Source organism: Epinephelus lanceolatus, chromosome 2, assembly GCF_041903045.1.
Source record: "Epinephelus lanceolatus isolate andai-2023 chromosome 2, ASM4190304v1, whole genome shotgun sequence".
NCBI classification, from domain to species: domain Eukaryota; kingdom Metazoa; phylum Chordata; class Actinopteri; order Perciformes; family Serranidae; genus Epinephelus; species Epinephelus lanceolatus.
In genome coordinates, this window is record NC_135735.1 from 22,245,969 (window position 1) to 22,268,929 (window position 22,961).

At 40.9% G+C, this 22,961-nt stretch overlaps 3 protein-coding genes across 5 annotated transcripts in view; 2 read left to right on the top strand and 1 right to left on the bottom strand.

The window, feature by feature from the left end:
• Positions 1 to 326: 326 nt before the first annotated feature.
• terb2 (telomere repeat binding bouquet formation protein 2) lies at positions 327 to 6,302 on the top strand. The gene is made up of 6 exons (XM_078162773.1): positions 327 to 464; positions 4,862 to 4,943; positions 5,042 to 5,181; positions 5,456 to 5,517; positions 5,600 to 5,618; positions 6,011 to 6,302. The coding sequence occupies exons 1-6, from the start codon at positions 350 to 352 to the stop codon at positions 6,121 to 6,123; spliced, it is 531 nt and encodes a 176-aa protein (XP_078018899.1). The 5' UTR covers positions 327 to 349; the 3' UTR covers positions 6,124 to 6,302.
• A 1,521-nt stretch (positions 6,303 to 7,823) lies between these two features.
• On the top strand, positions 7,824 to 11,688 carry sord (sorbitol dehydrogenase). The gene is made up of 9 exons (XM_033650401.2): positions 7,824 to 7,980; positions 8,102 to 8,135; positions 8,733 to 8,897; positions 9,117 to 9,276; positions 9,426 to 9,544; positions 9,998 to 10,063; positions 10,186 to 10,364; positions 10,883 to 11,004; positions 11,173 to 11,688. Exons 1-9 carry the CDS (start codon positions 7,927 to 7,929, stop codon positions 11,336 to 11,338), a joined length of 1,065 nt encoding a protein of 354 aa, XP_033506292.1. The 5' UTR covers positions 7,824 to 7,926; the 3' UTR covers positions 11,339 to 11,688.
• Positions 11,689 to 15,586: 3,898 nt separating this feature from the next.
• The window catches only part of apba2b (amyloid beta (A4) precursor protein-binding, family A, member 2b), a 91,090-nt gene continuing 83,715 nt past the window's right edge, over positions 15,587 to 22,961 (bottom strand). For all 3 annotated transcript variants that reach the window (XM_078175266.1, XM_078175262.1, XM_078175264.1), the window contains 5 exons: positions 22,686 to 22,865; positions 20,532 to 20,744; positions 20,315 to 20,434; positions 19,594 to 19,734; positions 15,587 to 16,979 (listed from right to left, as the gene is read on the bottom strand). In XM_078175266.1, coding sequence (XP_078031392.1) covers positions 16,908 to 16,979; positions 19,594 to 19,734; positions 20,315 to 20,434; positions 20,532 to 20,744; positions 22,686 to 22,865 — 726 coding nt within the window. In that variant the 3' untranslated portion in view covers positions 15,587 to 16,907. The remainder of the gene's footprint in view (positions 16,980 to 19,593; positions 19,735 to 20,314; positions 20,435 to 20,531; positions 20,745 to 22,685; positions 22,866 to 22,961) is intronic.

The window sequence follows — 22,961 nt, forward strand, 5'->3', positions numbered from 1 at the left end:
ATCTATAGATAGATAAAATGCTTGCTGCTAGCTAAAACATTAGATTTCAGCAAGTCAAACGCAGTATTTATTCTAGCACCACATGCCTACCAGAGAGAAGTTATAGTGATAAACTCCTTACCTTGCTCGTGTTGGAGAAATTATCCCAAAGAAACGCCGGAAGTGAAATACTTCGATATTTACAACTGTTTGATCAACAGGTGGTGCTCGGTTCTTTTTCAAACATGGCGGCCCGTCACAAATATTTCCGACAGTTTTTAAGAGCACTTAAACGCAGCAGAGCCGTTTGAGCGCCAAATCAGAAAACAGAAAAACATAACGATAGAAAGCTAGCAAGAGAGCTAGTAGCATGGTTAATAGCTTAAAAGCTAGTAGCTTTTCACAAGAGTGGACTGTAACTATGTTCAGGAACAAGTCTGCCTGGTTTTCAAGCAGTGTGCCACACACATGCCACGACTTTTGGAGTAAGTAAGTCATTATCATGTCAGTGTTTATGTGTTAATTTAAGCTAACGTTAACCTACTAGTTAAATTAGCCACCTGCTAAATAATGCTAACCATATTTATTTAACTTTGGCTAGTCAGTAACGTAAGGCAAGGCAAGGCAATTTTATTTATATAGCACCATTCATACACAAGGCAATTCAATGTGCTTTACAAGAGAAATACGTTAAGATAAAACATTAAAGGAACAATAGATCATTAAAAACAAAAACTAAAAGCAAGAAAAACAGTGCAGAAAATGCATTTAAAAAGCAAACATAAAGCAACAGCAGACAAATATAAAAACAATAGCTACAGATTATCCTAACAATAAGTTACATATCTAGTTCACTGGTAAGCTGCAGTAAATAGTAACGTTTTAAGCCCTGATTTAAATGAGTTGACAGTTTCAGCTGACCTCAGATATTCTGGAAGTTTGTTCCACAGGCGGGGAGCATAGAAACTAAAGGCTGCTTCACCTTGTTTGGTTTTGATCCTGGGAACACTGAGTAAACCTGTTCCAGATGATCTGAGGGGTCTGGATGCTTCATAACGTACAAGTATATCAGAGATGTATTTAGGCCCGAGACCATTTAGTGCTTTATAGACAAGTAACAAGATTTTAAAGTCTATCCTTTGACACACAGGAAGCCAGTGCAGTGATTTAAGCACTGGTGTAATGTGCTCCACTCTCTTGGTGTTGGTGAGGACTCTGGCAGCAGCGTTCTGGACAAGCTGCAGTTGTCTGATTGATTTTTTACTCATGCCTGTAAAGACACAGTTACAGTAGTCCAGCCTGCTGTAAATGAAAGCATGAACAAGTTTTTCTGTATCTTGTTTAGACAGAAATTCTTTTATTCTTGCTATGTTTTTAAGGTGGTAGTAGGCTGATTTAGTAATTGTCTTAATGTGACTATTGAAATTTAGGTCTGAGTACAGAACTACACCAAGATTTCTGGCTTGATTTGTAGGTTTTAGTGTCATGGCGTCAAGGTGAGCACTGACTATTGATCTTTGTTCTTTGGGGCCAAAAACAACTATCTCAGTTTTTTCTGTGTTTAGTTGTAGAAAATTCTGGCACATCCACGTATTGATTTCGTCAATGCACTTATTTAGTAGATATAGGGGACTGTAGTCATCTGGTGACACTGTTATGTAAAGTTGTGTGTCATCTGCATAAGTATGGTAGGAGATGTTATGATATTCCATAATCTGAGCAAGAGGGAGCATATAGATGTTGAACAGAAGAGGCCCAAGAATGGACCCTTGAGGAACTCCACATGTAATTTTTGTTCGCACAGATTCATAATTGCCAAGTGACACAAAGAAATCCCTGTCTTGTAAATCAGATTTAAACCAATTTAGCACAGTGCCAGAAAGTCCCACAAACTTTTCTAGTCTGTCGAGCAGTATGTTATGGTCAACTGTGTCGAATGCAGCACTGAGGTCCAGTAATACCAGAACCGAAATCTTTGATGCATCACTGCTCAGATGAATGTCATTTAAAACTTTTACAAGTGCAATCTCTGTGCTGTGATGTGCTCGAAATCCAGACTGAAAGACATCAAAGGAATTGTTTTGCTCCAAGAAGGTGTTAAGTTGCTGAAAACAACATTTTCAATGATCTTTCCTAAAAATGGTAGGTTTGATATGGGCCTGTAGTTATTTATTACTGAGGCATCCAGACTAGGCTTTTTTAAGAGAGGTTTAATGACTGCAGTTTTCAGGGCCATTGGAAAAAGGCCTGACTGAAGAGAACAGTTGACTATCTGTAGTATATCTGATGCTATGCAGTTAAAAACATCTTTAAAAAAACTTGTAGGCATAGTGTCAAGGCAGCAGGTAGTGGACCTAAGGTTTCTAACTATGTCTGTCAAAGTAGCATAATTTAATGGGTGACGTCATGAAAAAAGTTAACGACACAATCTTAGAAAAATGTTGCCACTGTCATAATGTTAACATTTGCCTCTAGGCATAATTAAACACCTTTGAAAGGAGGGAAGTAGTTACAACATTAACATAAACATTACACATATAGCCTAGTTAAGGGATCTGTAGCTATACTTTAAGTTAGACCTACATTGGCATTTCAAATCACTGTGTATTAGAGCTGCAACCAGTCAATTAACATATTTTTCAATTGGCCAAAATGTAATCTGCAGTTGTTTTGTTAAGTATTCAAAGACCCAGTGTGTAGGATTTGGGGGAATATACTGGCAGAAATGGAGTATAATCTATCTTTAGTGTATAATCACCTGACAATAAGAATCATCATGTTTTCTTTACCATAGAATGAGACATTTATATTTACATAGAGAGCAGGTCCTCATCTAGTCAAAGATACTGGATTACTACAAGATGGCCCACCTACAATATACCCCCAGTGTATGAAACGGTATACATTTCCGGTCTCCTAAGTAGGCGTTGTCCCCCGTACCCCAATCAAAGACGAGTATCCCCAACCTCGCTTCTGTCAACATGTGTGTATCCTTACTGGCCGTAAGCAAAGATACTGGATTACTACAAGATGGCCCACCAACAATATACCCCCAGTGTATGAAATGGTATACATTTCCGGTCTCCTAAGTGGTGTTGTCCCCCATACCCCAATCAAAGACGATGGAGAACCACCAATCAAAGACGAGTATCCCCAACCTTGCTTCTGTCAACATGTGTGTACCCATACTGGCCGTAAGCTAAATAAATAAACGGTCTGTGAAAAAAATATTTTTTCCAGCGGATGTCTTAGTTACAACATGATTGAGCTAACTGGAGTAGTTATCCGGAGGCTTTTAACAGATGACGTCCTGACGTCCTAGACACCGTGATTTCCCAAAACTGAATAAATACCACACATAGCAACACAAAACTGCTTTGCTAGCTCAATGATGTTGTAACTAAGTATCCGCTGGAAAAAATATTTTTTTAATCCAGTATCTTTGGTGAAACTGCACTGATTTCAGCACCAGAGAGGAGATATCTGTTGCCAGATCTCGCAAGAGTGTGTTGTTGAGACAGAGACAGGTCTTGAACAAAGTAAATTTTCTCCTGATTTGTCCGTCTGACATTTGCCATTTTGGGGTCAGAATGTTCTGAAGATATGTGGCTTGTGATAAATGAGTCCAATATTTGCTTCCGTGACTATGGGGCAAAAGAATCGGCCATAATGTGTAATGACGTTCATTTCTCCCACTTAAGTCAATGGACTCAGGACCTGCTGTTAGTCTCCTAAAGGGGCGGTGGTCGCGAACCCCACGTGACACTGATACAGGAAACTGACTCGCAGTGGACCGTCTTGGTTTATCCACCATCTTTGATCTAGTGAGTCTGCCATGATGCATTGCCATATTTCTACAGTATCCCGAAATGGACAAACTAAACACTAGCTCAACATAGGACCATTCACATTTTAGCGTCAACCACCATACTTAGCAGCCCCTCCACGACCAGCAGCATTGGAAAAACACTGATTTTTTTTTTCTTTTAAAGGGACACTGCTTTAAATGCTTAAAAGCATTTTATCATTTAACATTGCAGCATGGTACGGCAACCTGAGTGCAAGGAGCAAAAACAAGCTCTCTAAGATTGTCAACATTACAGGGAAGGTGATTGGCAAGTCACAGAAACAACTCAGCAATATATTTGACAATTCTGTACACAGGAAGGCTAAACAGATGATTGCCAGTGCCTCACATTCATTACACTCACAGTTTGAGCTGCTCCTGTCTGGCCGTCGATTTAGGGTCCCTAAAGCCAGTCGGAACATATATAGGAAGTCCTTTATTCTTTATGCCATACATGCAATGAACACAGAATGACTGAATCAGGGAACACTACTATTTTTAAGATTTAAGATGTGCTCTCTTGTAATGTGAAGCGGCTTTATTCACTGGGTACACGTGTTTTGCAGAAAAGAGACCTCTGTGGATTATTTGGGTCCCCGTAATAACCCCCTCAACAATGAATACTAAAGGAAATCTAACCAGGAGATGTTTGAGCAGGTTGAAATCTTCAGTCCTCACTGCTACATTACACTAAATCCCCTAAATGTTACACACTGCTCACTTAGTCGTTTGAGTCATTTTTCAAGCAAAAATGCCAAAAGTGTCAGAACATGAGGATCTGCTGCTTTCCTTAGTTGAACGTTATAATATACTATACTAATATTTTAGGGTTTGTTGGACAAAACAATACATTTGATGATGTCACTTTATGCTCCAGGATATTCTGACAGGCTTGTGGTTTTGTAGACCAAATGATTAATTAAGAAAATAATCTACACATGAATTGGTAACAAACACAGTTGGTATTTGCAGGCAACCCTACATTGCTTTGGTAGATTGAGCTGTCTTTTCGGTAATAACATATTTGTCTTGTAGTATCGGAGGGTGGGACCATTGTTGGTTGGAAAACAGCTGATTACCTTTTCAGTGAGGATGCTACATGTCCTGATACTCTTAGGTGAGCATGATGAAGAACTCGAAATCTGCACATTTATTGTCCATTAGATCCTTTTCCTACAATCCCCTGCAAGCTAGAATTTTGTTTCTGTTATTCAGGATATTTGAGAGCAAGGACTATCTTTGGGACAAGGTGACAGTTTTTCACAGCTCATTCCTGTCTGCCTGTGAGAAGCGGCAGAGTGTGAAGTCTGTGTGGATTGGTCATTATGTGCTGCCTCCAGCCTCAGTACAGGATGGTGAGGACTAAAGTGTCTATCAACATGTAAACCATACTAAATCAGTGCTTCCCAATAGGGAACAAGGAACATTTTTTCTTTACATTGCTTTTTTACTGTTAAATACTGGATTTGATCTCTTGCATCTCAGACATAATCAGCTTGTAATGAAGGTTGGAAATAGTCAATACTTGAGTCAGAAACAGTAGGAACCACTTGAATGATTGATTCATTTCAAAGCATTCCAATTTTATAAATTATAACTTGCACGGTGTTTCTCTTTTTATCGTTTAAGAGGTAAGACGTGTTACTGGGAGGCTGATTTGGGAGTGTGAGAATGAGCAGTCAGAGGCACAGGTATATACATATATAAGTCATTATAATTTACATCAGGGCTGATCATGCAAATCATTCAGTTGGGATGCCTTTTGTTATACAGGGTTTCCAAGATGAGTGCAGTGAGGTCAGCAGAAGCCAGTATGTCAAATTGTTACTGTAGATTTGAAACTCATTAAATGGTAAACTGTCCAGTAAACTAATTAAGTCCCTGTTACTCTTTTGGGCAGCTCTGAATCATCTGACACAAACTCATCAGAGAGTGAAGCTGCTCTGTGTGTCCATCATCCAACTAGTAACACGCTCACAGGTGAAACATTTATTATTGACAGTGTGTTCTTGGAGAAAATAACTGCACTTGTTTTTCTAATAAGATAATTATAGATATTATTGATCTGTAATGAAAGTCTGGTGGAATCCTTATTTAGATTATGAGACACTCTGTTGGCAGAAGTTTCTGTGTTGAGTATGTTAACGTGACACCTTTTTCTGTCCTGTTCACTTATCACTAAAGGGTACATCAGCATGGACAACCTGCAGAAATATACAGGCGATCTGTGTGATTTCCATCCCAGATGTTTCCGATGCTCCAACTGTGAAGCCCACTGCAACATGACGCACACATGAGCAAGCATTCAATGAGAGAAAAGCCTTTTAAAGAACAAGTAGCAGCTGTGCTATTCACAGTTGCAAACTGCAGATAATTTACTGTTAAATTAGTTATTATATTTGTGTATTATGTTTGCATTGCCTATCTGCACTTGTGCATGCAGAGTAGATCTATACACTCATATGAAATAAATCAGCATAACACGACTAATGCTGATCTCATTTTGTAATTTGTCTACATTATTTCATTATCCCTCATTTTTTTGCTGCCCAATGAAATGAAACTTCTCTGAGAAAAGCAAACAGTACAAAGAGTCCACAGTTGTAATTACGTAATTTGTTCTAATGTGTGTTACAGAGTGTGAGTTTCTGTTCAGTTTCTGGTATGACAGCATACTGAGGATAGACTCACTCCCATAGAGGTATCAAAGGATTTAAACGTGCACCAACATGCTTTAATTTAGTCTGCAGTCATACTTTACTGAATCGTACTTTCCTTAGTGTAAGAAGAACAGCACAAGGTGTTCTGCTCTATCCAAGTCGTCTTCCCATCCTTCACGCCATGTATTAACAGACTAGGTTCAGCTCAACAGCTGGCAGTCGTGTAGTGTTAATTGCAATTACACAAACATGCAGGAAAACATCAACCTACAGTCTTTGCATTTTGTTCAGGACTAATGAAGTGTATCCAGGTGGAAACGGCCGATTATCTCTTGTTGATTTCCAGTCTCAAAACCACAGATCACAGAATGATGGCTATTGTAACAAGAGACATGTAGAAGCAGGGTGAGGGCCTCTGGAGCATCTTCGCCTACTCCCACGGGAGATAAATAAAAAGGCACAGAAACTCCAGCAACACTTGTAGTATTTAGAACAACTTTATTGCAAGACCAATGCATTTCAGCTTGTGGCCTTCATCATGGTCTGATGGAGGCTTTTTATTTTCTTTTGACAAGCTGAAACACACTGGTCTTGTAGTAAATTCAATTCAATTTTATTTATAAAGCCCAACATCACAAATCACAATTTGCCTCACAGGGCTTAACAGCATGTGACATCCCTCTGTCCTTGTACCCTCACAGCAGATAAGGAAAAACTCCCCAAAAAACCCTTTAACAGGCAAAAAAATGGCAGAAACCCCAGGAAGAGCAACTGAGGAGGGATCTCTCCTCCAGGACGGACAGATGAGCAATAGATGTGGTACAGAACAGATCAACATAGTAAATTTCCCTTTGTTTTTATGCAAAGATGTTTGCAGACAAAGTTTTTTTCTGCAGTGTAGATGCCACCAAAAGAGGGACATCTTTATAATGACATAAATATATTGCCATATCTTAAGAACCTTGATAAAGAGTTTATTTAATCACATTACTTATCATAATGCAGTTTATTCAATAGAACATGTTTGAACCATGGTTTGAACAGTCGTGTTGGACTGAGTGTAGTATGACGGATGTTAAGGGGTTTTGACGCTAATGAAATCACGGCATAACGAAGATAACGGCTCAATAGTAACTTAAAATTAATATCAACGTAATGTGAAAATGTGTCAAAGTTATTTAGAGCCATAGTAAAAGTTTTAGTAATGTTAGTAAATAGAGTTTAATTTCTTTGCGTGGTAGCGGACACCCCTACCAAGTGGACTGTTCCGCCGGGCTTTGGCCAATCACGTGCTTTGTTGTGGTACCGCCCCGCTATCAGGAAGGAGCAGTCTGCTGCTTGCCTGTTCTCTGCACTTTACCCCTTAGAAGTCTTCCTTTGGACTCAGTTCATCTGTCCGGTTTATTTTCACCCTGCTGTCAGCTCAGTGTTGCGTCTGTCATGGCGGAGGAAAATCTGTCTGTGGTGCTGCACGCGCAGGGAGACCTCCGCCTGGTAAGACACCGACCTCATGCATGGGCTATTTGCGTGTGACAGGTGCTTAAAATCACACTGCAACTTTTATTGCATGAAGATAAAAATAAATATTATTTTGCATTTTATTTATTTCTCACAGGAACATCGTCCTGTACCGGAGCCAGGACCTAATGGTATGATTTATTCAACTGATGAAGCTTTTTAAATGTTTTTTAAAGAAAATATACTTTTGTGCTGCAGTTTACATTTTATAGATCACTTCATCAAGTAATTCAAATGTATTTATTAAACTTTATGCATCAATCAAAAAATATTAAGTTTTAGTTTCAATACTGCTGCATGGTAAAATGCACAACAGCTGCCTGGCTGCTCTGCTTCAGCTCCATTTATTTTCCTATAAAATATAATTTAAACTGAACTGCAGAGAAATTGGACATGGATTTACTGTTTTTTAGTCAGAAGTAGGCTACATTTTGGCTTTGTTTTTTTTTATTATTATTTCTGCAAAACTGTAACTTGCAAGTCAACCAACAAGGCACAGATGTTTGCACCAGTTTGTAGTTTGCCCAAAGATTTTTATTTTCTTTCACTTTATTCTATTGTATTTGAGTTGCTAAACAAATCAAACAAGTTAAGATGCAGGCAATGATTTCAAGGTCTCCAGTCAGGCTTGTCTGTAGTGTCTTTCAATGACAAGGTGGCAAAGTGTATACGCTCCTATAAGTCGGTACTTGACTGTCCTTATGATATGTGTCATGTTCTGCACCCAGATGTCTTGCTGCAGATGCACTCTGTTGGAATCTGTGGATCAGATGTTCACTACTGGCAGAGTGGCCGATGTGGAGACTTTGTGGTCAAGGAACCCATGGTGTTGGGACACGAGGCGTCAGGGCGAGTGGTAAAGGTCGGATCGGCAGTTAAGCACCTGAAAGTGGGTGAGTAGTGTATGTGTGTGTGTGTGTGTGTGTCAGAGCTGGAAAATAAAGCTGTGCGTAAAAAGAGATGGCTTTCAAACAAAAAGGTTATATTAGCTGCTTGTAACTTTGGTTATTTTACAAACTGTTCCTGCATAAATGCATTTAACATTATGCATTCATTGTAGTGTGATGGTTAATTTTTAGTCCTTGCTATAAACTTCACCTTGTATTTTCTAGGTGACAGAGTTGCAATTGAGCCTGGCGTGCCCCGTGAAATAGACGAATTCTTCAAAAACGGAAAATACAACTTGTCTCCTACCATCTTCTTCTGTGCCACACCACCCGACGATGGAAATTTGTGCCGATACTACAAGCACAGTGCCAACTTCTGTTACAAGTAACATTTTTTTTTAGAATTGCATGGCTTTGCATCAGAGGTTACCTCACAATTGCATGATCTCCTGACTGACTCTCTTGCTCAACCTTTGCATGTATCCTTTCCTTTCTTCTTCTTTTCTCTGTCTGTGTCTGTCTCTAACTGTCCAGGTTGCCTGATAATGTGACATTTGAGGAGGGAGCTCTAATTGAACCTCTGTCCGTGGGGATCCACGCCTGTCGCAGAGCCGGTGTAACCCTCGGCAGCACCGTTCTCATCTGTGGTGCAGGTATAAATTAAGCACCTCTAAGCTCATGCAATAAAAGAAGTCAAAGCAAAGTTCTGCAGGCTGCGTCTCAGAACATGCTGCAGACTTATCGAGAAGGCGGTTATTGCGCAGTATTTGTTTAACATGCCCCTGCAAGTGAGGAATCTAAAATGCATCAGTGGGTGTGAGAATCATCCTGACTCAACAAAACTTAAGTGAGTGAAAAACTACTGAACCATAGCACATCTTGTAAGAGACTTAATATTTAACTAATCCTTTGTGTTGCAAAAACAAGCTAATGCACGTGTGAGACACCTGTGTTATGCATTACCAGGTGAAATTGTGTCCTCTGAACAATGAACACTTAAGGATTCCTTACCTGGAGTTCATGCTTGGCACATGGGAGAAGTTTCAGCTGTTCGCAATCTGCAGTCTCTACAATAGGCATCTTGATCATTTCTTCTCTTTCCGCAGGACCCATCGGGTTGGTCTGTTTGCTTGTGGCCAAGACGATGGGGGCCTCACAGGTCATCATCACCGGTAATGTACACACATTTTATAAACATCTGTCTCAACTGAAGTGACACACCAACAGCAGATTCTGGTTTCATCTTCTGTTCAGTCTTTTCTTTTCGTCTCTTATCCACCTTCGCTGTGTTCAGATCTGTTCCCGGAGCGTCTGAAAATGGCCAAAGAGCTTGGTGCAGACTTCCAGGTGACGGTGACGAGAGGAGACAAACCTCAGCAGCTGGCTAAGGCCGTGCAGGACAAGCTGGGCGCTCAGCCTCACATTACTCTTGAATGCACCGGTGTGGAGAGCTGCATTCAAACCGCCATCTATGTATGTGACCACTCTGTTTAAAGTTGTATTCAGAACTATGAAGTAACTCGGAACAACTATAGACAACAGTACAACCGCTCAGGTACTGAATTTACAATTTTGAGGTACTTGCGCTTTACAGTTTGTCTGACAGCTTTGGCTAGTCGTTACTTCACAGAGCAAGATTTTAATGCACGTTGTTGTCGATAAAACAACTCAGCAGTGTGTAGTTAAGATTAGCTCCACCCTAACCAGCTACAACACTAAAATGCTACCTACATGTCAATACATCTGTGATTCATTCACATTCACAGTGGCACTTTTAGTTTTGATACTTCAAGTACATTTTGAAGCCAAGATTTTAACTTCTCATGCAGTATTTTTACAGTGTGGTATTGCTGTTTTTACTTGCTGAATACTCTCTCCTCCACTGTTTGTTATTTATGCTATACCTAGTACACTGTGAAGAATGAATGCCAAAGAGTCTCAGTATCCACAGACTCATAAAATAATCAGTTATAATTGTTTTTTCCTGTCAGGCAACACGTCCAGGAGGTGTGGTTGCACTGGTGGGTGTTGCCCCTGAGATGGTAACTGTTCCTCTGGTCAACGCGGCCCTAAAAGAGGTGGACATAAGAGGAATTTTCCGTTACTGTAACACGTAAGAAAATAGACATCAATTGCCCTTTTTGTTCTGTAAGAAGATGTTTAAAGCAAAGCTGGAGGCATTTCCACTTTAGGGTAATAATAAGATCAAGCTTGACTCATTGAGTAATCATACAGCAGAGATTGATCTCTAAGGTAAGATGCTTGTGTCGCTGTGTTGCAGCTGGCCGATGGCCATAGCCATGTTGGCGTCGGGTAAAGTGAACGTGAAGCCCCTTGTCACCCACCGTTTCCCCCTGGAGCAGGCAGTCCAGGCCTTTGAGACCACGCGTCAGGGTATCGGGATAAAGGTCATGTTAAAGTGTGACAAGAACGACCAGAAGGCCTGATCTGACCTGCTGCAGTGAAACAAAGCCGACCTGCCTGAGAGTGACTCAGCATGACATAAACACACACTGGACATTGACCCTAAGAAAGATAACAGAGCCGGTTCAAAGAGATGCACTAATAATAAATAGCACTGTGAGTTAACTGCTGTGTCGCCTGCTGGTTAGAGATGTTACTAAAATCAAACGGTACGAGTACATTTTACAGTTCCTCAACTTTGTTCTGTAATGAACATTTTAAGGGGTTTATGATTGTATATAATTTGTTCTGTATTAGATTTATGATCATTTTACACATGGCTGCTGTAATAAAAAAAAAGAATAAATTCTTAAATAATAAAATGAACATAAAATGTTGGGTATTTCTTTATTATATTTTATTTTCACAGAACCTGCACCATCTGATTGTCGGCATTAGGGGGAACTAGAGACTCAAAGTGGTAATGTATAGCTGTGTCTCCCAGTTGCAGTCCATAATATACTACAATATATGAATCTTTTTTTTGCAATTATAACACAAGAAATCAACATACTTTATCATTTTATGCTTACAAGACTACAAACTGTCTTCAAAATGCCAGTGCCAATTAAACTTCACAGAAAGAAATAGAGTGCTCCTCCAAAGATTTAACTTTGTATGTTCTCCAAGGTTTTTCTGGAGTCTTACCAACTGCAATTATTAATTTACTGATTTATTTTTCAGCTGTGAGCATTGTGGGAAAATATTTGGACAGTACTTTAACAGAACACTCAAAAATCTAATGTGTTTACTGACACCTTTATATGTACTTCTCTACTTTTCCACCATGAGCACAACATATTCATAACCTGCATAGAATTATCATGCATTATGGTATCGGGTATCGAAAATACTGCTCTTTGTGGTGTGCTGTTTTGCAGTTATTAGAAAAGAAGTAAATATACTGTAGAGTTTTGTACTTAAAAGAAATGATGCAACGACAGACATCGATCACTTGGAAATGCACTTTGGAAACTTCACCAAAGTTAAAACACTTTCTGTTAAATATTTAACTTTGTCTCTGAAATTGGCTCACCTTTTGGAATTTGCTTTTCTTTTTTTTCATCTGTGGGTAACTCCTCTAAATCCAAATATTCAAAACCTGCTTCTTTTAATTATATTTGGTATGAAGCGTGAAATTGAGACAGTAACTCCTTTAACGAGTATCAGATGGAATTCTCAGTTTTACTGAAAGTAAAATTTTTACTAAGGAAAAAAATATGAATGAAGCAATTTACTGTCATAGGTTTGACTTGTGGGCAGTAAATCAAAATTATGTGATATGCTCCATTATTTTTTAGTTTATTTAAGTTTTCACATCATCCTGTAGTTTTCCTGTAGTGTTCCTGATGTATTCACATGTGGCAAAAATTCAAATTTTGGTCAAACTATGTTTGTTTTAGCCTCAAATGCTGTTTTGTCAAGCCTGTCTATAAACAATTTCTCCATTTGACTTAACGTAGGTTTCTCCATGATGTCATTGCTACATGTAAACCCACCATACTGCTTTGGACACCATGTTAGTTTGGCCCTGAAAGTCACACAATAGCAAACTACATGACTGTGGCAGGAGGTAACCAGCAACTTCCATGTGCTCTGAGTTAAAATTCCTGTTTCCCTCAAAGGAGTCTGGCAGCTTTCAAGAGAGCATAGATGATGTCTTCAGTTCCCTGTCGTCAAAAAGGGCTATTTGACATCAAGGTAAAGTCCATCCATACATTTTCATCCACTTATCTGAGGCCGGGTCGCGGGGGGCAGCAGGCTGAGCAAAGCCTGGTGGCTCTTTTTTTAAGAGGCTAAAAGAAACATTTTGCTGCTGCTCTTGTCCACAGTCACAAAACTCCTTTGACAGAAACTGTTATTTTACTTCACACAACACAAAGAGTTACTGGTTACTGCCTCTGATTGGTTAGTTTGTTTGGGTTATTGGGTGACTTTCAGAGCCAAATTGATCAACTGATAACGGGTGAGAGGGTGTTTCAAACAGAAAGCACAGAACGTTAATAGACCCAACCTTTATCTTACTAGATTGAAATTGTAAGACATTCATTCATTTTCCGTAACCGCTTATCCTGTTGGGGGTCACGGGGGGGCTGGAGCCTATCCCAGCTGACACTGGGCGAGAGGCGGGGCACACCCTGGACAGGTCACCAGACTATCACAGGGCTGACACATAGAGATACAGTACAGGCCAAAAGTTTGGACACACCTTCTCATTCAATGCGTTTTCTTTATTTTCATGACTATTTACATTGTAGATTCTCACTGAAGGCATCAAAACTATGAATGAACACATGTGGAGTTATGTACTTAACAAAAAAAGGTGAAATAACTGAAAACATGTTTTATATTCTAGTTTCTTCAAAATAGCCACCCTTTGCTCTGATTACTGCTTTGCACACTCTTGGCATTCTCTCCATGAGCTTCAAGAGGTAGTCACCTGAAATGGTTTCCACTTCACAGATGTGCCTTATCAGGGTTAATTAGTGGAATTTCTTGCTTTATCAATGGGGTTGGGACCATAAGTTGTGTTGTGCAGAAGTCAGGTTAATACACAGCCGACAGCCCTATTGGACAACTGTTAAAATTCATATTATGGCAAGAACCAATCAGCTAACTAAAGAAAAACGAGTGGCCATCATTACTTTAAGAAATGAAGGTCAGTCAGTCCGGAAAATTGCAAAAACTTTAAATGTGTCCCCAAGTGGAGTCGCAAAAACCATCAAGCGCTACAACCAAACTGGCACACATGAGGACCGACCCAGGAAAGGAAGACCAAGAGTCACCTCTGCTTCTGAGGATAAGTTCATCCGAGTCACCAGCCTCAGAAATCGCAAGTTAACAGCAGCTCAGATCAGAGACCAGATGAATGCCACACAGAGTTCTAGCAGCAGACCCATCTCTAGAACAACTGTTAAGAGGAGACTGCGCCAATCAGGCCTTCATGGTCAAATAGCTGCTAGGAAACCACTGCTAAGGAGAGGCAACAAGCAGAAGAGATTTGTTTGGGCCAAAAAACACAAGAGACATTAGACCAGTGGAAATCTGTGCTTTGGTCTGATGAGTCCAAATTTGAGATCTTTGGTTCCAACCGCCGTGTCTTTGTGAGACGCAGAAAAGGTGAACGGATGGATTCTACATGCCTGGTTCCCACTGTGAAGCATGGAGGAGGAGGTGTGATGGTGTGGGGGTGTTTTGCTGGTGACACTGTTGGGGATTTATTCAAAATTGAAGGCACACTGAACCAGCATGGCTACCACAGCATCCTGCAGCGACATGCCATCCCATCCGGTTTGCGTTTAGTTGGACGATCATTTATTTTTCAACAGGACAATGACCCCAAACACACCTCCAGGCTGTGTAAGGGCTATTTGACCAAGAAGGAGAGTGATGGAGTGCTGCGGCAGATGACCTGGCCTCCACAGTCACCGGACCTGAACCCAATCCAGATGGTTTGGGGTGAGCTGGACCGCAGAGTGAAGGCAAAGGGGCCAACAAGTGCTAAACACCTCTAGGAATTCCTTCAAGACTGTTGGAAATCCATTTCAGGTGACTACCTCTTGAAGCTCATGGAGAGAATGCCAAGAGTGTGCAAAGCAGTAATCAGAGCAAAGGGTGGCTATTTTGAAGAAACTAGAATATAAAACATGTTTTCAGTTATTTCACCTTTTTTTGTTAAGTACATAACTCCACATGTGTTCATTCATAGTTTTGATGCCTTCAGTGAGAATCTACAATGTAAATAGTCATGAAAATAAAGAAAACGCATTGAATGAGAAGGTGTGTCCAAACTTTTGGCCTGTACTGTACGTTCACATTCACACCTACTAGCAATTTAGAGTCACCAGTTAACCTAACCTGCATGTCTGTGGATGGTGGGGGGAGGCCGGGTGCCCTTGGGGGACACGCCCCCACCCCAGGTTTCCAACCCCCAATCCCGGATTCGAACCGGGTACCATCTTGCTGTGAGGCGACGATGCTAACCACTGCATCACCATGACGCCAATTTTAAGACAATAAATTTTCAAAAATTTTGCTTTACCATGACTGTTTTTCATCTATTCTTATTTGTTTTCTTTTACCAGGGCTCCCATACAAAACAGACTAATCATGAAGGTAATTTTTAACAGGAGAGAGAGAGACTTCCAGTCTGACCCCACGCTCATACAGCAAATCCAACCTTCTTTAAAACCAGTTTCCACTTAGCTCCAGTCCAACAAAAACCAGCCAGGTTTAGCTCAGATTTTATTATCTTGCCACAATGACATGAAACTGCTATACGAGGCATGCACACAGATAATGTTCATATGGTTAAAATTTACTACAATGCATTGTAAAAGCGTTACCTGGCGGTAAGGCTCGTTTCTGTCACAGTGTGTGTGATTCACAGTTCTGTTCTTTCCCTCTCGAGACTGAAAGCCAACATACAGGTGGGAAGATGTTTGCAGTGACTAAACCTGTGTGTTTCCTTTTTGTTTTAACATGAGCACAATACTAGACACGTTTCTCTTTATGTACAGACATTCTAATACTGCTTATGGCAATGGGACAGCTCACACAACACAGTTACATTCACAATCCACTCATAGTAGGCATGAGTTTCAGTCAGGAACACTAGAGATGAACATACAGTAGAGTAGCACACAAAAGAAAACTTCATTTTTCATACATGTGACTTTGATATCAAAAGCATAACTGATGCATGTTAATAGTTTTACTCGGCTGCTTGTTGTTTAAATGTTTGTGAGTGTTTGTACATGAGATTTAGAAAAGACTCCGAAGGTTGAACTCGTGTATTGCCGTTAAATGAAGGAAATTAAAAGGATATGGCGTTTCTCCCATAAACCCCTGCTGCGAGCATTGGTTTGATTTACATGTACATCATATCAACGTAGCATATTTAAACCCAAACACTTAACTCATTCCCCTTTTCACTGGCAACTACTACGACATCCGGCATTTAATTGTGTCGTTGCCATCATGGCGGACCGCTTTCAATTCAATAGTGAGATTCAATAAATATTTACAATGCAGCTGTGGCTCCTCCCCCTCAACCGCCTTCACTCGCAATATTAGCAAAATATGTATTTACATGAGAAATAAATAAACAGAGAAGAAAATGAAACTATACAAGGAGTATAGTAGAAGTATCATATTGCATTACATGGATATAAAAAAATAAATTGTGACGCATTCACTCGATAAGTCCGTCCACATGTTCTTACTGATGTGACACTGAAAAGCACAGACAAGACAAATAAATAACACACACACACACGTACACACACGCACACACACGCACACACACGCTGTCTCTTCAGCTGGTCAGATGGAAAAAGCATCTCATGTCAATAAAATGGCCATTGCATGTTAAGCACAGACAAAGGAGAGATGATGAAGACTTGAAGTCATCAGCTCAAAGAAAAGAGGAAGAAAAAAAGAGGACAGGGAGAAGTGATCCTCTGCCCCGTCACTGATGTCAGCTTGGTTTGCCCCGTATGATAACCAATCACAGCTGATGGCCTGTCCTGTGGAACGGTCCCTGGCCATCGTTTATATGTACATAGGAGTCTCCTGTCCTGTTAGAAGTCTGAACATGGCTGCCGGCATCGTCTTCATGTGAATCTGGCAAAAAAATACACAACAATCTCGATTAAAAGTTCAAACATTTAGAGTGTTTCAACACAGCCTGACAAATTCATGACATGGACACTGTATCTACAGAGTGTGTTACGTGGTGGTGATCACAAAAAGACGCTCACTGACTTTGTATTGGTGTTTTTTGTGCTGCCAGCACAGAATTTTAACACCACCACATAATGTGTTGTTAAAGAGCTCATGTTCATTTCATGTATTTCTATGAGACTCATAGATATTTCATGCTGTAGATGATTGATTGTTTATTCTGGTTGAGGTTTCCCTACACATTTTCAAAAGGTAACTTTAAACCTCAGAAAATTCAACATTATCACTGTCTGAAGTCGCTCGCCAGTCACTGTATAGTCCACAATACAGTGTTGTCACTTGATTGTCTTATGAAAATAATTATATCCTCCTATAAGTCACGTGCTATGCCGTAGATAAGAGTTTAGTTACTCCAGCTTCTTCTTCCAGGTCTTGACATGTGTCACCGGCCACCTTATTAGGTACACCTGCTCAACTCGTTAACGCAAATAGCTAATCAGCCAATCACATGGCAGCAACTCAATTTATCTAGGCATGTAGACATGGTCAAGACGACCTGCTGAAGTTCAAACCAAGCATCAGAATGGGGGAGAAAGGTGATTTAAGTGACTTTGAACATGGCATGGTTGTTGGTTCCAGACAGGCTGGTCTGAGTATTTCAGAAACTGCTCATCTACTGGGATTATCACGCACAACGATCTCTAGGGTTTACAGAGGATGGTCTGAAAAAGAGTTGAACCTTGAGGCAGATGGGCTACAGCAGCAGAAGGAGTCATGGCGGAGAGGAAGAAACAATCCAAAATGTGGCTTTATTTCACAAAGAAAGAGGACAACAGTGCAACTGTAATGTCTGTAAAACGATAATTTCTAGAAAGGGTGAAAACACCAGCGATGTGCTGAAACATCTATCTACACGACATGGGCTCAAATTCCAGAAATGCAATTTATTTGACACCATCCGAGCAGCACTTTCATTACCGAGGGTAAATATCCTACGTTGTAATACCATTAGCACCACGCAGGTAGGCTTAGCAGAGTTTATCTTTGACTAAGAAAATCTAAATGAAAACAAATGCTGTACAAATATTCTCTCATTTCATCAACATAATAAAGCAACTGCGTCGATGCTGAAAGCCTGTGTAGGCGTTCTTTTTTTCCACACCGAAAACTGATCAGGAATCAGTAAGTGAATCAATAGAGTCGGGCTGATAACCACTGGTTTCTGTCCTGACTCTGGATGGTGGTTAAAAAGTAAAGGCTACAAAAAGCAACACTGCCTTTGTCCTTTTTTTGATTTGACTCTTCTCTGTTTGTAAATCCTGGTTGATGTTCTGGTTTTTATACAGCAGACCTATATTGTCCCACAGTGCAACATAAAAAAAAAGTAGTGTAAAATCGATGGCCACCAAACAAGATATATCGACCAACATGCAGCGGGCAGACAGCAAAAAAAGGGTAAATTTATATGGCAGCTGGGTGAGAGGAATGACCTCAGCAGACATTTTGATTTTGCAATCTTATACACTATACAGTCCTCCACACAGAGTTCGCTGTGCAGTGAGTAGTGAGGGTAGTAAATTATTCTGAACACAGCCTCAGACTCAAACACAGAAAATGACCGGACAAATACTTCCATTCAAAAGCTTCAATCGGTTGAAGCCAGCCGACCTTCCACAACAACAGAAACTTTTATACACAGTCGGGTTTTTCAGGTCTGAACATGCTGGATCCTACAATTCCTATAACACCACTGAGCTGTATCTTCTGTTTGACTTTCATTGCCTGGTAAATGCCAACATCTTTCAAACTCAGCAGCCTTTACTCTATAAAGTGTCTCTAGAGCCACACAAGACTGTAAACAACAGGGCCGACAGTCGGCTGTTGGTCAATGTTGGGCTGTCGGTGAGCGTCTGAGGCCCTGGTTTTGGCAGTGTGTCTCACATTGTTGGCACTAATCGGCCCTTGTTGGCTTTTTTTTCCCCTGGCTGATTCAGCATGTTGAATCAGCGTCTGAAATGTCGGATCCCGTCGGTGAATGTAATCACTCTGATTGGCAATTCATCTCAGTGAACGAGATGAGAAACAGAAGTGAGGAAAGCAAACAAACGGCTACAGTCAAGAAGCCGTGAGATATATTAGGTAAGATTGTTTTTTGAGCTATTAACCAGAAAAGGTTAATGTGCTAACTGGTTAACTAGCATCATGAATCTGCTCTGTCGGTCTTCCAGTTTCAAATACAGACGAATAGACTACTGCCACCTGCTGGTGTGGAGAGTTATTTCCTTTCAGGCAGGCGCATAATGTACCTGCTAGAAGGGCATTAGCTGTAGTCTATGTGGTGTGTTCAGGTGCAATTTTTTGACTGGGACACAGGTAACGTGAGGCGACGCAACAATCGGTCTTCATCGCTACTTGTTCTTTGATGTCAGTTTGCTGTGTCAGGGCCATAAGTAGACAATCATTGATATGTGCTACATTTTTGCAAATGTGTACATGTGTGTTAGTGTGTGTGTGTGTGTGTGTGTGTGAGTGTGTCTGTGTGCATCAGTTTAACCTCGCCAACAGAGTTCGAGAGGGCCTGGACGATCTTCTCATGTGCTGTGGCCACCACGCTCTGCCCATTGATCTCTATGATCCTGTGACCCACGCGGACCCCACCTCGCTCAGCGATGCCTCCTCGCATCAGACTGCATATCTGACAAAAGACACACAAGGAAAAACCCTCATCATATAGGCCTTTTGGAAAAATACAGAGTAATGTACAAAATGAATGTGGCTGGAAGAGCAAAGTATCTGCAGTGATACAGTGATGGCATCTGGAATTGTGGCTGTGAGGTTAGGAGAGAGAGTTTACATTTAAAGGACGATGATACACTGATAAACGGCACATTACATCCTTGCTAAAGATAATGGGATTTTTTTTTTTAGCAAGGATTGCACTTGGTGTGTAAATACTGTTCAAGGCCAAATAGCAATTTATCACAACGCAGCAACTGACACAGAGTTTTCTTCAGTGTCCGACACAGAGAAAATAAAATAATGAGCAGATTAATCTAAACTGAGACAGGAGGGGGAAACATTTACATGCTGTACAGCGCAGGTACAAAATACACCGCAGTAAACATCAAAGTCAACAATTCACCCACGAGGAAAACAAAGCAAAGCAGTACATTTAAGTTATGTTTTAAAATGTTACCTTTTGTTAATATTAAGAATATCAAAGTAAGCATTCAGCACAGTCCTGGTTGACGGAAAGACTCCAGACTGATACTTACGATGCCGTTCTGGACACTGAAACCCAGCTGATACTTTAGATCTGGTCTCTTAATGAGGACGGTGGTAACAGGAGGGCAACTGACAATGTTCATTTTCACCTGAACCTGGTTCTTCAAGCCCTTTAACACACAGAAACACACAGACATTAAAATCCCGTCCAGTGTCATGGAAATCACGCGGCTTAGAACAATGTTTCATTATCATTTGGCTCTGTACCTTAATGATTCCCTGACATGTGGCGAGTGGCAGCCCCACTAGGCTGGTGTTGTTGATGGACATGATCTGGTCTCCGATGCTGAGCTTGCCAGAACGAGCCGCTGGCCCGCCGTTCATCATGTTGGCTAAGATAACTGTGGGCAGAATGGAGCCCCAGCCGGACTCCACTATCACCACACCCAGGATCTCCCCTTTACTCTTCTCCAGTTGCAGCTGTGGAGGAGGAGGGAGGAAGATGGAGAGCGAAAATGACACAGTTTGTTGGTCATTTTCATGTTTTATAATGTAGAGAAACTGAACATGATTAAAACAATATGACTGATGATTGATTCGAACTTATAACTGTGCAAAGACAGACTGAAAATCTTCCTCCCCTCAACAATTTGCTGTAGCTGATCAGAGAAACACGTGCTTCAGCTACAAATTGCTGGAGAATGTAGGGAATTCTCTATCATTCTTTTTTGATATGTGGTAGAAAACTCACTTTTCAGTCACATGAGAAAAATGAAATCTGTGGTATATAACGGCAGCCCTGGAGCTCAGAGGGTAGGGCCGAGAAATATCATGATGTGTGCAGCAAGGTGAGACTGTAAACCTGTCGCTTTTATATGCACGGTTGCGTTTGGTTGTATTTGTTCTTTAGAAAATTCCTAAGAAAAGTCTACATCAGATTCACGACACCTGTGTTTTTATCATAATTATCATCGTAAATTGACAGCGGGTGCAAATTAATCCCAGTTAACATAGGTTAACATCCTGCAACTCCCCATACAAAGGTATGAGACGCTCACATTTCCACTGTGAAAAGTTGTGGATGGTACCAATGGAACCATCCCGTACCGTCCCCATTTTTGGTCCCCCCTCTGTTGGGGTAGCTAGCACACAGATCTGCTACTAAAAGGTGGAGCTGCTCTGCTCAGGGCTGAGTTGTGGCTGGTTTTGAGGTTCATGTAACCACTGTTCACACCGTGGAGAGTTTTATTAGTAAACTGTCACTACAAAATAAAATGATTTGCTGCCTTTTGCAGCAGCTAAAGACAGAGAAAAAATAATTTAATTCACTGGGCCGTCTGCTGGCAACTTTTAAGGTGGAACTTGTACGACATACGATACAACATACACTTTTATTAATCTGGACCTGACCTGGTTATGTGAATGCCGTATATTCTAATCCTCACTCTGAGAAAAAAAATGCGTTGCAGAGTGTCGTTCTTGTGGGCTACGACAACACTAAACCCCTGCGCTTGCCTAAGAGGGACTAAAAGCACAAACCCGCTATTTTTAAACGTCCCATGGAGAGAGGCTCTCACTGCAGCCCGTTTTATTTCATTCTGAAAATGTCTGCGTGCAGCCTCGTTCTATGGACAATAAACGAGGTGCAGACTTCCATCTGTGTCACCAGTTATGGGGAAATACAGTGAGTGCTGGACGGAGCAGTGAATGACAACAGTGGAAACGCTAGGGTCTTGGCGCCATTTCTAAAGGGTTACTTCTGGGTTCAAGGGTACCATACTGAAAGTGTTTGGTGGAAATGGGGCTTAAGACTACTCATGAGTGTGTGTCGATTCTGTTTTTATCTAAGAACAACTGGTTGGTGAATGAGGCCCACTGTCCTGATGTAGAAAACGTTTCCCTGCTAAGATTCTCTGAACCAGCAGATGTGACTATTGTACACATGAAGCATTGAGAAGCAATTTTATTCTCAACACAGTTGAGACACAAGGGTTAGTGCTTAAAGATAGCCCAGTGTCCCCCATCACTAAAAATGAGTCATGTGCCTCTAATATAGCAGCTGCGTGGTGGTGGTGCCCGTGCAGCCTCTCTGCTCATACAGCAGAAACTGTTTCACGGTTTCTAATTCCCCAAAGCCTCCAGTAATGCTTTCAGGGCACAGTGTTAGCTAAAGAGGAAATGCTGAAGCAAAAAAAAAGCTAGAGTTGACATGCTCTGAGTAGATTTTACTGTACCATCTGCCTCTTAATCTGTCTAATTAGAACAGCTATCGTATACTTGTGTGTTTCTCTAATGGCCCTGCAGCACACATGTAAAGTCTCACACTGTTTATGCTCTTGTTTTTTTCCTGCATCAACACAAACCAACAAACATCTGCAGAAAAAAATCTATGATTGCGCTGGACGCTTAATTCAAACCAACCTCTTTGCAGTTTTCAGAGTTGGAGAAGTGAATGAGGTCATCATTGTACATCTCCTGGGTGTTGATGATGTCGCTGTACTCCTTCTGGCTCAGGTCCTCAGGGTTAATGCCATTGGCTCTCAGGAACTCCTGGTAAGCTACGCTGAACGCCTGGCCGATGGACTGAGCGATAAGCTGGGCCTGCGGACAGAAAACTCAGGAATCATGACCGAAACGTGTTTGTGGTCTTGTTTTGTTAGATCCAAGCTTATCTTCACTGAGTTGTATATAAATAAC

Coding starts and splice junctions, on each gene's coding strand:
- sord (XM_033650401.2), top strand. CDS start 7,927: ATGGCGGAGGAAAATCTGTCTGTGGTGCTGCACGCGCAGGGAGACCTC. Junction 8,898..9,116: donor AGTTAAGCACCTGAAAGTGG/GTGAGTAGTGTA, acceptor TGTATTTTCTAG/GTGACAGAGTTGCAATTGAG. Junction 11,005..11,172: donor ATTTTCCGTTACTGTAACAC/GTAAGAAAATAG, acceptor GCTGTGTTGCAG/CTGGCCGATGGCCATAGCCA.
- terb2 (XM_078162773.1), top strand. CDS start 350: ATGGTTAATAGCTTAAAAGCTAGTAGCTTTTCACAAGAGTGGACTGTA. Junction 465..4,861: donor CACATGCCACGACTTTTGGA/GTAAGTAAGTCA, acceptor TTTGTCTTGTAG/TATCGGAGGGTGGGACCATT. Junction 5,182..5,455: donor TCCAGCCTCAGTACAGGATG/GTGAGGACTAAA, acceptor TTATCGTTTAAG/AGGTAAGACGTGTTACTGGG.